Below are 15,401 nucleotides of genomic sequence, written 5' to 3'. Positions count from 1 at the left end.
GTGATAACATTAGAATGCTCATGTTTTCCCCCTGGACAATGTATTCACAAAGACAACTCGGTTTCTTAAACTGTATTGTTGCCAACACAAACTGATGAACAGTGTATGAGTGACAATGCGGTGGTGTTAATATTCATATAGGTATTTCTGTGATGTAGAGTTTACCTCCATTGGATTGGTGCAGGCGTCATGCTCAAAGGGACATAATTATTTTTGTATACAGTACCAGTCAAATGTTTGGACACACATTCTCATTTCTTTATTTTTACTATTTTCTACATTGTACAATAATAGTGTAGACATCAAAACTATGAAATAACACAAGGAATCATGTAGTAACCAAAAGTGTTAAACAAATCAAAATATATTTTATATTTGAGATTCTTCAAATAGCCACCCTTTGCCTTGATGACAGCTTTGCACATTCTCTCAACCAGCTTCGTGGAATGCATTTCAATTAACAGGTGTGCCTTAAAAGTTAATTTGTGGAATTTCTTTGGAAGACCCAGAGTTACCTCTGCTGCAGAGGATAAGTTCATTAGAGTTACCAGCCTCAGAAATTGCAGCCCAAATAAATGCTTCACAGAGTTCAAGTAACAGACACATCTCAACATCAACTGTTCAGAGGGTACTGTGTGAATCAGCCCTTCATGATCAAATTGCTGCAAAGAAACCACTACTAAAGGACACCAATAAGAAGAAGAGACATGCTTGGGCCAAGAAACACGAGCAATGGATATTAGACCAGTGGAAATTTGTCCTTTGGTCTGGAGTCCAAATTTGAGATTTTTGGTTCCAACCGCTGTTTCTTTGTGAGATGCAGTGTGGGTGAACGGATGATCTCCGTATGTTTGTTTCCCACCGTAAAGCATGGAGGTGTTTTGCTGGTGACACAGTGTGATTTATTTAGAATTCAAGGCACACTTAACCAGCATGGCTACAGCGATACGCCATCCCATCTGGTTTGGGCTTAGTGGGACTATCATTTGTTTTTCAACAGGACAATGACCCAACACACCTCCATGCTGTGTATTGGCTATCTTACCAAGGAGAGTGATGGAGTGCTGCATCAGATGACCTGGCCTCCACAAATCCCTAACCTCAACCCAATTGAGATGATTTGGGATGAGTCGGACCGCAGAGTGAAGGAAAAGCAGCCAACAAGTACTCAGCATATGTGGGAACTCCTTCAAGACTGTTGGAAAAGCATTCCAGGTGAAGCTGGTTGAGAGAATGCCAAGAGTGTGCAAAGCTGTCATCAAGGCAAAGTGGCTATTTGAAGAATCTCAAATATAAAATATATTTTGATTTGTTTAACACTTTTGTTTACTACATGATTCCTTATGTGTTATTTCATAGTTTTGATGTCTTCACTATTATTCTACGATGTAAAAATAAAGAAAAACCCTTGAATGAGTAGGTGTGTCCAAACTTTTGACTAATAGTGTACATGGGGGCATAGTATCATTTTTATATAAAAAAAGAAATCTCTTATGCGATTTCCCTCTTCAGTCATCAGTAAATATCTCTGTCCAAGCCAGCACGTTGTAGGGATCCCTTGGCAGCACAAGTTCCTTCAGAGTAGACGTTTAGCAAGCTCCTGTTGAGCAGAGAAAAAGAAAGAGGTTCAACTGGAGGCTACATTTGTTGGACATCCCAAAAATTTACATTTGCTTTAGTTGTAGAAAGCTAATTTATGCTGGTAATAAATATTTGTTAAGTAGGAGATGAGTTAACTCCGTAAATGTTTGTAAAGGCGGCATTCAGCATGTAACATTTACAGTAATGCAGACTGAACACTGATCCTTGCTCTTTGATGGTGTAGGCTGGATTACTGTAAAGCACTTCGTAACAATTGTTGATGAAAGAAGGGCTTTATAAATAAAATATAACCCGTACCAGACTGCAGCACGGGCTCAAACTGTCCAGCCATGCAGATCTCTTCCTGCTTGGCGCGAATGCTCCTCTGGATGGCTGGTGGCAGGCCACGAGGGTTACGGGAGAAGATCAGGGAGTAGCCATCCTCACAGCTTCCATCGTCCTTCAGGGTACGGCAGGCATAGGTGATGGCATAGTTGTCATAGTCGGTGTCGATCACCCAGTAGTTGTCACCTGAGAGAAGAGGAGAGTATTGTGAGTATCGAGCGCGTCTTACTGGTTGCTATTGCTGCGTCTCTGCCTCTAAGTGTATTTGTGTATAAGGGTATATTCAGAAAACGTACCTCCGCTGGACAGATAACTGGCCAGGCCCTGGTAGTTCATGAACATCTTTCCAGGGTTGGCAGAGTCCGGCACAGTGTACTGGGCAGCCATGTCAGCGCACACAACCCAGAATCTGTAAATAGGGGAAAGTATTTCAAATCAACATCATAGATACAGTATTCATATGAAATGGCTTTAACTTACAAACATGTAGTAGACATAAGGTTTTCAGTTTGACCCTTATACACCGATTCGGAAAGCCATGTCCAATTTTTAAGACTATTGCCGTTTCATCTGAAATAATCTCCAGGCAGCTCTTACCCGAAAAGTGTGACACGTCCCTTGGAGGAGGCGACCATAGAGCCGTCGTCACCGATGGTGTACTCAGCTGAGATGTTGTCCTGGAGGAACAGTCCCTCAGGGTCCTTCTTCTGCAGAGCGTACCACTTCCCTGCATACTGGAGCACACACAAAAAAACTGGTTGATTAAAAGGCCTTGCAGGTAGCCTAGGCAATGATTATTTCCTCCATACTGGAGCAATAGTGTTACAACTATTTTTCTAGCTGCGTACTGTAGCACTAGAACATAAAAAAACAGATAGATGTAGGGCCTTGCAGGACAGGTAGGTCTACTATAGAATATCTACTGTACAACATGTGGGCTGTTTGTTTTACTCACTCTCTTGGGGTCAAAGTCCTCCTTGACATTGAAACTGTCCACCACACAGGAGGCGGCCCAACTCTGCTCCAGACCCGCCAGGAGCACCACCACAAGGGGCAGCATATGGAAGTCCATTTCTAGAGAAGAGTGAAGTTCCTTTAGTATAACTTCATACATACAGTGGGGAAAAAATGTATTTAGTCAGCCACCAATTGTGCAAGTTCTCCCACTTAAAAAGATGAGAGAGGCATGTAATTTTCATCATAGGTACACGTCAACTATGACAGACAAATTGAGATTTTTTTTCTCCAGAAAATCACATTGTAGGATTTTTTATGATTTTATTTGCAAATTATGGTGGAAATTAAGTACCTGTAACTTCTTCTTTAAGAGGCTCCTCTGTCCTCCACTCGTTACCTGTATTAATGGCACCTGTTTGAACTTGTTATCAGTATAAAAGACACCTGTCCACAACCTCAAACAGTCACACTCCAAACTCCACTATGGCCAAGACCAAAGAGCTGTCAAAGGACACCAGAAACAAAATTGTAGACCTGCACCAGGCTGGGAAGACTGAATCTGCAATAGGTAAGCAGCTTGGTTTGAAGAAATCAACTGTGGGAGCAATTATTAGGAAATGGAAGACATACAAGACCACTGATAATCTCCCTCGATCTGGGGCTCCACGCAAGATCTCACCCAGTGGGGTCAAAATGATCACAAGAACGGTGAGCTAGTGAATGACCTGCAGAGAGCTGGGACCAAAGTAACAAAGCCTACCATCAGTAACACACTATGCCGCCAGGGACTCAAATCCTGCAGTGCCAGACGTGTCCCCCTGCTTAAGCCAGTACATGTCCAGGCCCGTCTGAAGTTTGCTAGAGTGCATTTGGATGATCCAGAAGAGGATTGGGAGAATGTCATATGGTCAGATGAAACCAAAATATAACTTTTTGGTAAAAACTCAACTCGTCATGTTTGGAGGAAAAAGAATGCTGAGTTGCATCCAAAGAACACCATACCTACTGTGAAGCATGGGGGTGGAAACATCATGCTTTGGGGCTGTTTTTCTGCAAAGGGACCAGGACGACTGATCCGTGTAAAGGAAAGAATGAATGGGGCCATGTATCGTGAGATTTTGAGTGAAAACCTCCTTCCATCAGCAAGGGCATTGAAGATGAAACGTGGCTGGGTCTTTCAGCATGACAATGATCCCAAACACACCGCCCGGGCAACGAAGGAGTGGCTTCGTAAGAAGCATTTCAAGGTCCTGGAGTGGCCTAGCCATTCTCCAGATCTCAACCCCATAGAAAATCTTTGGAGGGAGTTGAAAGTCTGTGTTGCCCAGCGACAGCCCCAAAACATCACTGCTCTAGAGGAGATCTGCATGGAGGAATGGGCCAAAATACCAGCAACAGTGTGTGAAAACCTTGTGAAGACTTACAGAAAACGTTTGACCTGTGTCATTGCCAACAAAGGGTATATAACAAAGTATTGAGAAACTTTTGTTATTGACCAAATACTTATTTTCCACCATAATTTGCAAATAAATTCATTAAAAATCCTACAATGTGATTTTCTGGATTTTTTTTCTCATTTTGGCTGTCATAGTTGACGTGTACCTATGATGAAAATTACAGGCCTCATCTTTTTAAGTGGGAGAACTTGCACAATTGGTGGCTGACTAAATACTTTTTCCCCCCCACTGTATGTAATAACAAAAACAAATCAATATTTTGATAGAGCACAATAGCTGTTCCTCTCAATTGGTAACCACATTTACATATCATTACTTGGTAAACTGAGAAGCTGACTATGATGGAAAGTTTCTCTACAAATTGGTCCCAGACAAATCTATTTACAAACCACTCTTTATAAAAGCCCATAACTAAACAATATTAGCAGCAACATTTTAACAACATTCCCATGAAAAGAAGCAAAAACATACCTGTTCAGGAACAAAGCAAGAGGTTAAGCTTCAATGAAGTTGTAGGTATGTGTTTCTCTTCTGCCTAGGATCCTTATATACCCAAGGCACAGACGAGCTCACTGATTATTTTCACATCTTGGTCCTAAATGGAAGGTTAAATCTTAATCTATTACTAATCCAGTTAACAAAATCCTGTCAGTAAGCTGTTGAACTCTCCCATACAAACAATGAAATGGCTTTATGTAATTGTAGCAGGGGTGTATATTAGTCTAAACACAGAGAAAGCACGTCTAGGGAATTAGTTCACCTTAACCTCCCCTCAGCCAAGCCAAAGTACTGTTTACACATGGGCATGGCAAATTGAAGTTATTAGATAGTTCCTTAGTTACATGTAAAGTAAATTAAATGGAAATAAATTACATGTATTTCTTATCAGTTGGTATCACTTTCTTTGAACTCACATAAAATATATTCATTGAATAAGGATAAATAGAGGGATTGAATGTCAAGTTCAGGCAGCCGAAGTAAGAGTAAACAACAAATTATTCAATTGTAAGAATACACGCTTTATGAAATTAACAGTCCACGTGGGACTTTATGTTCCTGCCCCTGGGTTAAGTAACATGGTCTGTTGCACCAGTTTGATTCTGTAATCCCAGACAAAACGTTCTTGGGCAGGAGACTGCTGAAGCGCATTACAAGAGGGTTGACGCCAGGTGAAATGGGTGCATAAGTGTCACAACCCTGTCATTTCTGAAAATTATTTCAGTGAGGAAGGCCATACATTGGAACACATCTCTTACTAATTTATAAGGTGCGCTATAGTTAATATATGTAGTTGACAAATAAAGCTTTTGTCTTTTTCTATTATTAACCACTTCTGTCATTGTTGCTGCTTACATTTAGCCTGGGGATGAGCTTGAATTACTGTGGCTTGGCACCTTTGGCTTTTGGCTAGTGCCAGGTCAAGGGTCTGCTTCACCTGAAAGAAGGTGTTGGATCCACTCCAGTCATAACAGCAGACCACAGTCCTCCTATTCACGTGCATGGCCATGACACCGAACAGTAGGATCTTATTTCATGTAATAATTTAATAATTTTTGTAGTTTCAGTTTTATAGTGTCTAGAAGATTAGGAAGTACACTAATGTGAAAGAACAATAAATATTAGTTGATGGTTGATGAATGATGCTTCATATAGCGTAGACTACAGTAAAAAAATAATAATTCCATAATAGCATATCCATGACTTAAAAACAAAGCAAGTGTGACGAAAAAAGTTAGTTAAGCAAGTGCAAGGAAAATGGAGAAAGGATGAAGATTCAAAGACATAATAAATATTTACCATTTATTTATCATGTAGCATGTATGACATTGTTATGAGGGTGTGTAACAAGGGTACAAACATTTAACTTTACTTACAATACTACATTTGTGATATTACAGTTCTGAATTCAAATAGCAAGCCATTATTTTACATGCCATTTGAATAACTACAAAATACTATATTTGGTCTCCAGACCAAGTGAGGGTTCATCGGTTAGAGTGCACATGTCAATAAAATAACTGTGCTGGAGAGTTTTGTACCAAGTATATCCAGGAAAATAAGAGTGGAAAAATAAAGGAGCAGAGTGAAGAGCTTCACAGTAACTTCTCCCAGTGCCAGCTCATTTCAAAATGGACTCTTCACTGGCTGTAGTGAGAGACCAGAAAAAAAGTAGATGTCAAGTTTCTATACAGAAACAATTAAGAGTTTGAATAACATGACGCAGCAGTTTTTACTGCCATCGGTTATTATTCAGGCTATTCCTATAGAATATGCAAAAAATCTATTGTGCACATGCACATATTTTTTTACTCAAAGGACAAACATGAGGTAGCACATTTCCAGTAATTTCTTAAAAACAAACATGGACGTTTACCTTCAGCTAGAGCTTTGGCAATTTTTTCTTGTTCTTCCCGAACCTTCTTCTCCTCCTCCTCAATCCTTCTCTCCTCCGCAGCAATGGGCTTTAGTTCATCTGAAATTAATTTAGAGGGGGAGAGGGTGTTAAATTCATAACTTAAATGGAATTACTTCTAAAAATGATTTCACATAATCATGTCCTCTATTTATGTGAAGAACTATGAAGTATCCTATTAATGTAAAGTCAGTTGTATTGCTGTTTTTCAACAAGTTCGAGGTCAGTGCCTGCATGGCTTCAATGTTATGGTTGTTAGCTTAGCTAACGTTACTGTATGTGGCTACAGTATAGGACATTCAGTACTCTAACGTCAGTACACCACCACCTGAGGCGCCCATATAGCATGCTGCCTGTCTGCACAGCTAGTCAATGCAAAACCTTTATTCAAGGTTCACAACTCACCATATCTCCTCTTGCCAAAGACGATACCAGCTATCAACGCTGAGTACCTTGCTGTCTGTAATGAGAAACAAATGACACATCAGACAGTGTCACTCAGGCAATGATTTCATGCTAACATTAGCCAAATGCTAGCTAATTCATGGGGTGTGTGCGTCACAACGCTAAAGCTAACTTAACAACAACAATCTATCTGCATGCAATGTCAAAGCTGTTAGCTGATGCATAACATGCGTAAATGATTGCAGGTTTGTAAGTAATAACTATTTGTTGAAAATGTAGCTAGCTATTAATTATTCCACTAGGTTGTTAGCTAGCCAGGGGTCTTTAACTTTGGCAGTGGTCTTGGACAATGCAGCATTGTTATGCAACTTGCTAGCTGCAAATTAGGAAACAATTCACGATTTATTTTTAAACAAAACTACTCTCAACAGCATGTTACACAAATGTGTTGCCACAAACCTTAATAAGCGGTGACACTGCCACTGGTGGGACCATTTTGCTGCTGGTTTGGGTTGGTTAGCCTGCTCTGAAATCTTGCACACCAGAGGTCACTTTACTGGTGAAAAGGATTGTGGGAAAAAACCGGCGTCTAATTTTGGTTAGTGCTATCGAGGATCAGTGGGACGTCCCTCCCCCTAACCATAACCCTTACCTAACCTTAATCCTTAATTTAACCATTTTAAATGTCAATTTCAATAGGGTAGGGACGGTATAATTTTAGTCTTCCCCAAGGAACGCAGGTCGTAGTTATCACAGCCACAAAGTCATAGACCCCGCCTATTTTAACAATTCCTCTTTTTAAAATATTTTTTTTTATACCTAACCCTAACCTTAACCACACTGCTAACTTTATACCTAACCCTAACCTTAAATGAATCTTTGTTGTCATGAATTTTTACGATATAGGCCATTTTGACTTTGTGGCTGTGATAACTAGTAAAAAAAAACTTCACGTTCATATGTTTTATAAAATGACAAAAAAAAACTAATTTTTATCAGACTTTATAATCCTCAACTTCATAACCGAGTATTTAGCTAGATGTTCTAGATTATCAAGTGTGACGTCATAAACTCGCCCTACTACTTTCTGCACTATCAACACTAACCACAAGATGCCAGCAGCTGCAAGCTTTTGTGGGTCTTTGCTTCAGACAGGCAGCAGTCTAATTGGGCAGGATCAGACAGATTAGTAGCGTATGGGATCTACTCCTGCTGTAGTAGCTAAACTATATTGTTTTGTTTTTCCATCTGTGACTTGGCCTCAATCTTGCTCCGCATGACACATGAATGACAACAATTATGCCCCCAGCCTCTGGAATAGCCTGCCAGAGAAGCTGAGGGGGGCTGAAAATGTTGACATAAGAGATCTTAAAGCACATCTTTTTAGCTTAGCTTTTCCCCAGGGTGCTTTTTAGTTCAGTTTGTGTCATTCTTTTGTTTTTTATCTTGTTTGTTGTGTAGTAAATATTTCAGCTTTTATTTTCATTGTTTTTTATTTGTTTTCCTGTAAAGCACATTGCGTTGCATTCCATGTCTAAAATGTGCTGTATAAATAAATCTTGATTTGATTTGATTTGATTAACAGATTAAAGAGTTCAAGGCATGGCAGGGCCTATTTCATAGGCTACCCTAAAATGTACACAAAATTGCTTTATTAGTGAGTGATCATGTTTATCTTTGCAACAGTAATTTAATGGCACATACAAAAATCATGTAGCATTATTTATCTTTATTGAACATACGTACATGATAGGATTGCAAAATCAAATCTCATAAAAGCTCCATGTTATTCAAGTGTTAAAATATATATATATATATAATAAAAAAGCAGCATGTGACATAAAGGACATTAAGCAAAATAGAAAGTGTTTCAATCATTAAATGCAACCCCCCCCCCCCCCCCCCAAAAAAAAAAAAACTACAAAAAAACAAAAAACAAAAACAAAAGGAGCAATAAAATGAACTTGACCTGACAGGGCAAGTTGCTCGATACCTGTGGAGCTCTTTATGACAATGCTCTGTCTAAATGGTATTGTTACCCTTTGGGGGAGAAGCACTCTCATTGGGTAATATGGGTGAAGCGCAGGGGTAGAAATGGAGAAAGAAAATCACTCCTGGAACCCTCCAATGTAAAATCTATGAATTCAATGTAAAACTGCACATTTTTACATTGCAAAATGGTTTCACTCCCGGAAACCCCTTCCCCCGGGCTCCTTCCCCCAGGCTCCTTCCCATTTCCACCCCTGGAGAAGCATATCTGACGGGTAAGACAAGAGGGTGCATGGGTTTTCAGCGGTTTCAAAGTTAACATTACATTAATTCAATACTATATATGTTGCCAATGTAAGGAATATCAGGCAGATATTGTGTCTTACGAAGTCCTAAACAGTTAGCTGTAGCATCATGTAGTGTGTCCAACTCCACAACAAAGTGAGATCTTCATTGCTGTCCTTTTGGCAAACCTAACTTTCCCCCGGTTCTTCATGTTTGCGGTGTACTCGTGGGATTTGAGTTTGGCATAGTAGTCTGAGAACTTGTTGAAGAGGATGGAGATGGGCAAGCCGTTCAGTATGATTCCAAAGGAAATACAGAAGAAAGCAAAGAGACGCCCCAGGATAGTCTCTGGATACATGTCTCCATAGCCCACGGTGGAAATGCTCACCTGGATGGCAGAAATTACAAGAGTTATGGAACTTGAACCCCTTTCACAGTGAAATGTAAAAGTGTTATCTGTCCCACTTCAGTCACAACTTAAGAAATTCCTATCATACCATTTCAGACAGAGATATACGGGGCCTAAAGGTGTCCTGACTTTATGTCCAGAGTGTTGATCATAATTAAGCACATAAGGCATGCTTCATGTGAACAACCACAGACATGGACAGATACACATATTCTAATGGAGGTGCGCTGACCTGAAGTCCACCCTGTAATAGTATTATAGTATTAAGACACCATCCAGGAACCATACAGTGGGGGAAAAAAGTATTTAGTCAGCCACCAATTGTGCAAGTTCTCCCACTTAAAAATATGAGAGAGGCCTGTAATTTTCCTCATAGGTACACGTCAACTATGACAGACAAATTGAGGAAATAAAATCCAGAAAATCACATTGTAGGATTTTTAATGAATTTATTTTCAAATTATGGTGGAAAATAAGTATTTGGTCACCTACAAACAAGCAAGATTTCTGTCTCTCACAGACCTGTAACTTCTTCTTTAAGAGGCTCCTCTGTCCTCCACTCATTACCTGTATTAATGGCACCTGTTTGAACTTGTTATCAGTATAAAAGACACCTGTCCACAACCTCAAACAGTCACACTCCAAACTCCACTATGGCCAAGACCAAAGAGCTGTCAAAGGACACCAGAAACAAAATTGTAGACCTGCACCAGGCTGGGAAGACTGAATCTGCAATAGGTAAGCAGCTTGGTTTGAAGAAATCAACTGTGGGAGCAATTATTAGGAAATGGAAGACATACAAGACCACTGATAATCTCCCTCGATCTGGGGCTCCACGCAAGATCTCACCCCGTGGGGTCAAAATGATCACAAGAACGGTGAGCAAAAATCCCAGAACCACACGGGGGGACCTAGTGAATGACCTGCAGAGAGCTGGGACCAAAGTAACAAAGCCTACCATCAGTAACACACTACGCCGCCAGGGTCTCAAATCCTGCAGTGCCAGACGTGTACCCCTGCTTAAGCCAGTACATGTCCAGGCCCGTCTGAAGTTTGCTAGAGTGCATTTGGATGATCCAGAAGAGGATTGGAAGAATGTCATATGGTCAGATGAAACCAAAATATAACTTTTTGGTAAAAACTAAACTCTTCGTGTTTGGAGGACAAAGAATGCTGAGTTGCATCCAAAGAACACCATACCTACTGTGAAGCATGGGGGTGGAAACATCATGCTTTGGGGCAGTTTTTCTGCAAAGGGACCAGGACGACTGATCCGTGTAAAGGAAAGAATGAATGGGGCCATGTATCGTGAGATTTTAAGTGAAAACCTCCTTCCATCAGCAAGGGCATTGAAGATGAAACGTGGCTGGGTCTTTCAGCATGACAATGATCCCAAACACACCGCCCGGGCAACGAAGGAGTGGCTTCGTAAGAAGCATTTCAAGGTCCTGGAGTGGCCTAGCCAGTCTCCAGATCTCAACCCCATAGAAAATCTTTGGAGGGAGTTGAAAGTCTGTGTTGCCCAGCGACAGCCCCAAAACATCACTGCTCTAGAGGAGATCTGCATGGAGGAATGGGCCAAAATACCAGCAACAGTGTGTGAAAACCTTGTGAAGACTTACAGAAAACGTTTGACCTGTGTCATTGCCAACAAAGGGTATATAACAAAGTATTGAGAAACTTTTGTTATTGACCAAATACTTATTTTCCACCATAATTTGCAAATAAATTCATTAAAAATCTTACAATGTGATTTTCTGGAATTTTTTTCTCATTTTGTCTGTCATAGTTGACGTGTACCTATGATGAAAATTACAGGCCTCTCATCTTTTTAAGTGGGAGAACTTGCACAATTGGTGGCTGACTAAATACTTTTTTCCCCCACTGTATAAACCACCCATTTAAGTAATATCAGGCCATGCAGTTAATGTGAAAATGTTACCGTTACTTAGATCAGTGTTTAAGCTTATCATTCAGTTAGTGGACACCACTGACCGCCATTAGTACACACTGCAGTAGGTAGTATTATGAGGTGACTACTGAGCAAGCCATAGACCGGACACACTACAGACCTGAAGCCAGACCTGAGCCTCACTGCATCATCGCTGGAAGATCACCAGAAACATAGCTGAATATAAAGCTACAGAGAATGAAAATTAGACAGCCTTTTTTAAAACTCCTAATGGCCTATTATAAACTAATATACTTACCGCAGCCCACCACCATGCATGGGGGATGCTTGTGAAGTTGGTTTGGGGAACGTCGTGCTCCACAGTGTAGACCATGGCAGAGAAGGCGAAGATTCCCATGGCGATGAAGAGGAAGAGGCAGCCCACCTGCTGGTAGCACTGGCGGAGTGTGAAGCCAAATGCCCTCAGTCCGGTGGAGTGGCGCGCCAGCTTCAAGATACGAAATATACGCATCAGCCGCATGATCCGCAGCACCTGGCCCAGCTTCCCCACCTGTCCAACTGTCCTCATGTCGTGTTCGTGCTTCACGTAGTCATTGTTCTCAAAGCACTCCAAAGCCAGCTGCAGGTACTGAGGTAGAATAGCGATCAGGTCCACCGTGTTGAGCATGCTCCTGGCGAAGGTCTGGAGGTCAGGTGTGGACACCAGCCTGAGCAGATACTCCATGGTGAAAAAGGCAATGCACAGAGACTCCACAAATTCACAGTAAGTCTTTCCGCTCAGTTGGCCAGAGGGAGTCTTGTACTGCATATCCTCTACTGTGTTGAGTGTCATGGCCACCAGGGATACCAGGACGAACAGGCTGGAGACCAAGGCCATGAGCTTGGCAGGGACGGAGGAGAAAGGTTTCTCCATCAGGTTCCAGATCACTCTTCGGTTATAGCCCATGAACATGTCCTGAAACAGCTCCTCGTTCTCCTCGATCTCCACCTCGGCCTCCAGCTCTCTCTGGATGTTCAGCTGCTCGTTTATTTCGTCCTGCCGCTCCTCAAAGGAGATCCGGCAGCAGCGGTGGGTGTTTTTGATCCTCACACCCCAGTAGTTGATCTCCTCCAGAAAGTTTCTGGGACACAGCTCGTCTTTTATCCACAGCACCCCAGTTCTGTAGAAGGTGAAGATGTTGTTGAAAACCTCTGGGTCCCTGTCGAAGAAGTACTCATTTTTCTTGACTTGGTAATCGTCACATAGGTCCAGTTTCTTGTTGTGGTCTGTATAGGTGGCAAGCCGCCCTATCCTAGTTTTGGGGTACCTGGCCGCCAACCGGTAAGCTATCTGATAGGACTTCCCCCCAACATTGATGTTGAGATTGTAATTCTTGGTGGGTGAAGCCAGCCTTGAAAGAAGAGCCGAAGGCCTCTCATCTTCGTCATCCTCATACTCAGAGTAGATGTCATAAATGTCCCTGCTCAGTTCCTGCATGGAATTCCATTCTTTTATACAGCTGTCCTTGGTGAATGGAAGGGCGCTGTCTTCCGAGGGTCTTCTATGTTCGGCACTAGGCCCAGTGACTTTGTAGTTGGGGAAGAGGCTCTGTCTCCTGTTCCACATGTTGAGCATCCTCCCGGTGCTTCCCATGTCGTTGCCTTCCGTGGGCTACACAGCAGACGGCAGATTCAAATCTGGGAGCATTACTGTTCTACTTTAATACCCCCTTCTAATTAAGCGCATGCAGAGGATGTTAGCAGGATGCATTGCGTGCCACGGTCCCATCAATGTTGCTGACTGAGAGGATCCGTGTGCTTACAGAACATTTACAGACCATTATCCCCTCCCGAGCTCTCTGGCCCTGTGTGTAATGTAAGTGCCTTAATGTGTTTGGACCCCAGGAAGAGTAGCTGCTGCCTTGACAGCAGCTAATGGGAATCCCTAATAAATACAAATACAAATACGTCTGTCTTGTCACTGACGTGTCAGTGAACATACTTCATCAACTCACATCCTTAGAGTCTGTAAACAAGTCTGTATACGGTATGTGTCATTAAACTGAGTATACGAAGACAAACCGATACATGAACTCTCCCCTTCATGAATTCATCAATAGGTTTGCTGTAGTGTTGTTTTGGGCAGAGTAAGTGCTGCCGTTACCTCAACTCCATCCTTGTCGACTGATACTGCTGAGTACATGCGTTCATGAACGCTGGCCAAGCACTGCTCCAATTGAGTGATCTAGTTGTAGGCTAATCCATTGTCTCTTAAGAATGTAAAGATTAGGTGATGGTTCGTTTCCTTAGGCTTAGGGGACAAATTAAGAATTTGAATTAATGATTCTCCAACCGAGGGGATTTTTGTATTCTCTTGAGATACAATGCATTCATTTTGGTTTTCACTTAATTCCAGAAAATAGTCTGAATGTTATTGTTAATTGTTTATTGCCAGATTGTAATGACATAGAGACCCCTGTGCTGCAGGAGAACAAAGAGGGTGTGGGGGTGTTTAAAGAGGGTAAAGTCTTTAAGACATTAACATGCTTCCTGTAAGAGTGGACAACAGGTGTCTGTGGTCTCTCTCAGCCTATTAGAATCGAGGCCACAAGCTCATTTTGACAAGATATTAAATTACATAAATTATTATGTTAATTATGTTACAACTACACATGGAGAACAATTATATAAAATAACACTGACAAGAAGACTGAGAGTGACAGTGATCGTAGAGAAGATATTCATTCTATAAAAGAACTCAACAGCCATTTTATTGTCTGACATAACTTGGCATGGAAAAGGAATCCTCTTATAGGATATCAGATTATTGACTTGCTGATTAAAAGGTCTACACACAGAACCAGACAAACACTTGTACTGGGCCAGTTACTGTACAATATAATTTATTTCATTTTTTCTCCTCTGTTCCCAAACCAGTCTATTGGTTAAAGCAATTAAGGACTTAAGCTGAACATGTTATAGCCTTGATGTTTAAATGGAGCTGCCAGGCTCAGGAGAACTATGTTAGTGTGTCACAAAAAACATGGTTGTATGAACTAGTGCACTGAGGGTCGGGGACGGGTCAATCTAAATTGAAATTTGATTAAAAGTGTTCTGACTTAAACTATAACTGACCTCATCCCTAGGAACAAGCATTTGTTTATTTTATTTTTACTACAATGTTTTTGTATTTAAGTGAAGAAGATGCAGAAATAGTGTTTGTTGCTGACTAGACAGACCTGGTCGTTACAGTAGTTAGACACAGATCAAGACTTATTAGGGTGTAGTACTCAGTCACAAGCAGTATCATACCATAGGTTTACGTGGATTTCAATAGGACCTACAAACGGACTGTAAAGAGTGTTTAATCTATGTACAGTAGATTCAAATTATGAATATTACACATCTTTACAGGTACTTGAATAAAAGGCTTTGAAAAGTCAATCAACATTTTATAAATGTTCATGAATATAATTCCCAATGAAGACATCTTACTTCTTTCAGTTGGGAGTTATAAAAAACAGTGCCTAATAAGTGCTAGAAAATAGAGGGTATTTCTGAGCAGGCTATTCATGTTAATATGCTGCTCTGTCCACATTATCAGATGAGTATGCATTTTACACCACAAGTGGTTTTAAGCGGCTCAAGAGCTTAACAATTGCAACGCAT

The 15,401-nt window shown here is 41.1% G+C and overlaps 3 protein-coding genes across 3 annotated transcripts; all 3 read right to left on the bottom strand.

Moving 5' to 3' along the window:
- Positions 1–58: 58 nt before the first annotated feature.
- Positions 59–2,998, bottom strand: LOC311144365 (purpurin-like; the record flags this gene model as incomplete). Its single annotated transcript, XM_084180391.1, has 5 exons — positions 59–1,600; positions 1,900–2,112; positions 2,223–2,335; positions 2,524–2,660; positions 2,882–2,998. The coding sequence occupies 5 exons, from the start codon at positions 2,996–2,998 to the stop codon at positions 1,590–1,592; spliced, it is 591 nt and encodes a 196-aa protein (XP_084036517.1). The 3' UTR covers positions 59–1,589.
- A 3,128-nt stretch (positions 2,999–6,126) lies between these two features.
- On the bottom strand, positions 6,127–7,916 carry atp5meb (ATP synthase membrane subunit eb). The gene is made up of 4 exons (XM_084180219.1): positions 7,618–7,916; positions 7,159–7,213; positions 6,715–6,813; positions 6,127–6,485 (listed from the first exon to the last, which is right to left on the bottom strand). Exons 1-4 carry the CDS (start codon positions 7,651–7,653, stop codon positions 6,460–6,462), a joined length of 216 nt encoding a protein of 71 aa, XP_084036345.1. The 5' UTR covers positions 7,654–7,916; the 3' UTR covers positions 6,127–6,459.
- Positions 7,917–9,559: 1,643 nt separating this feature from the next.
- LOC311144195 (potassium voltage-gated channel subfamily V member 2-like) lies at positions 9,560–13,386 on the bottom strand (the record flags this gene model as incomplete). The annotated part of the gene is made up of 2 exons (XM_084180202.1): positions 9,560–9,820; positions 12,052–13,386. The coding sequence occupies 2 exons, from the start codon at positions 13,384–13,386 to the stop codon at positions 9,560–9,562; spliced, it is 1,596 nt and encodes a 531-aa protein (XP_084036328.1).
- Between the last annotated feature and the right edge of the window lie 2,015 nt (positions 13,387–15,401).

This window comes from Coregonus lavaretus (assembly GCF_964263955.1).
Source record: "Coregonus lavaretus genome assembly, chromosome: 17".
In the NCBI taxonomy this organism is placed as follows: Eukaryota; Metazoa; Chordata; class Actinopteri; order Salmoniformes; family Salmonidae; genus Coregonus; species Coregonus lavaretus.
This window is presented reverse-complemented; position numbering and strand designations above follow the sequence as displayed.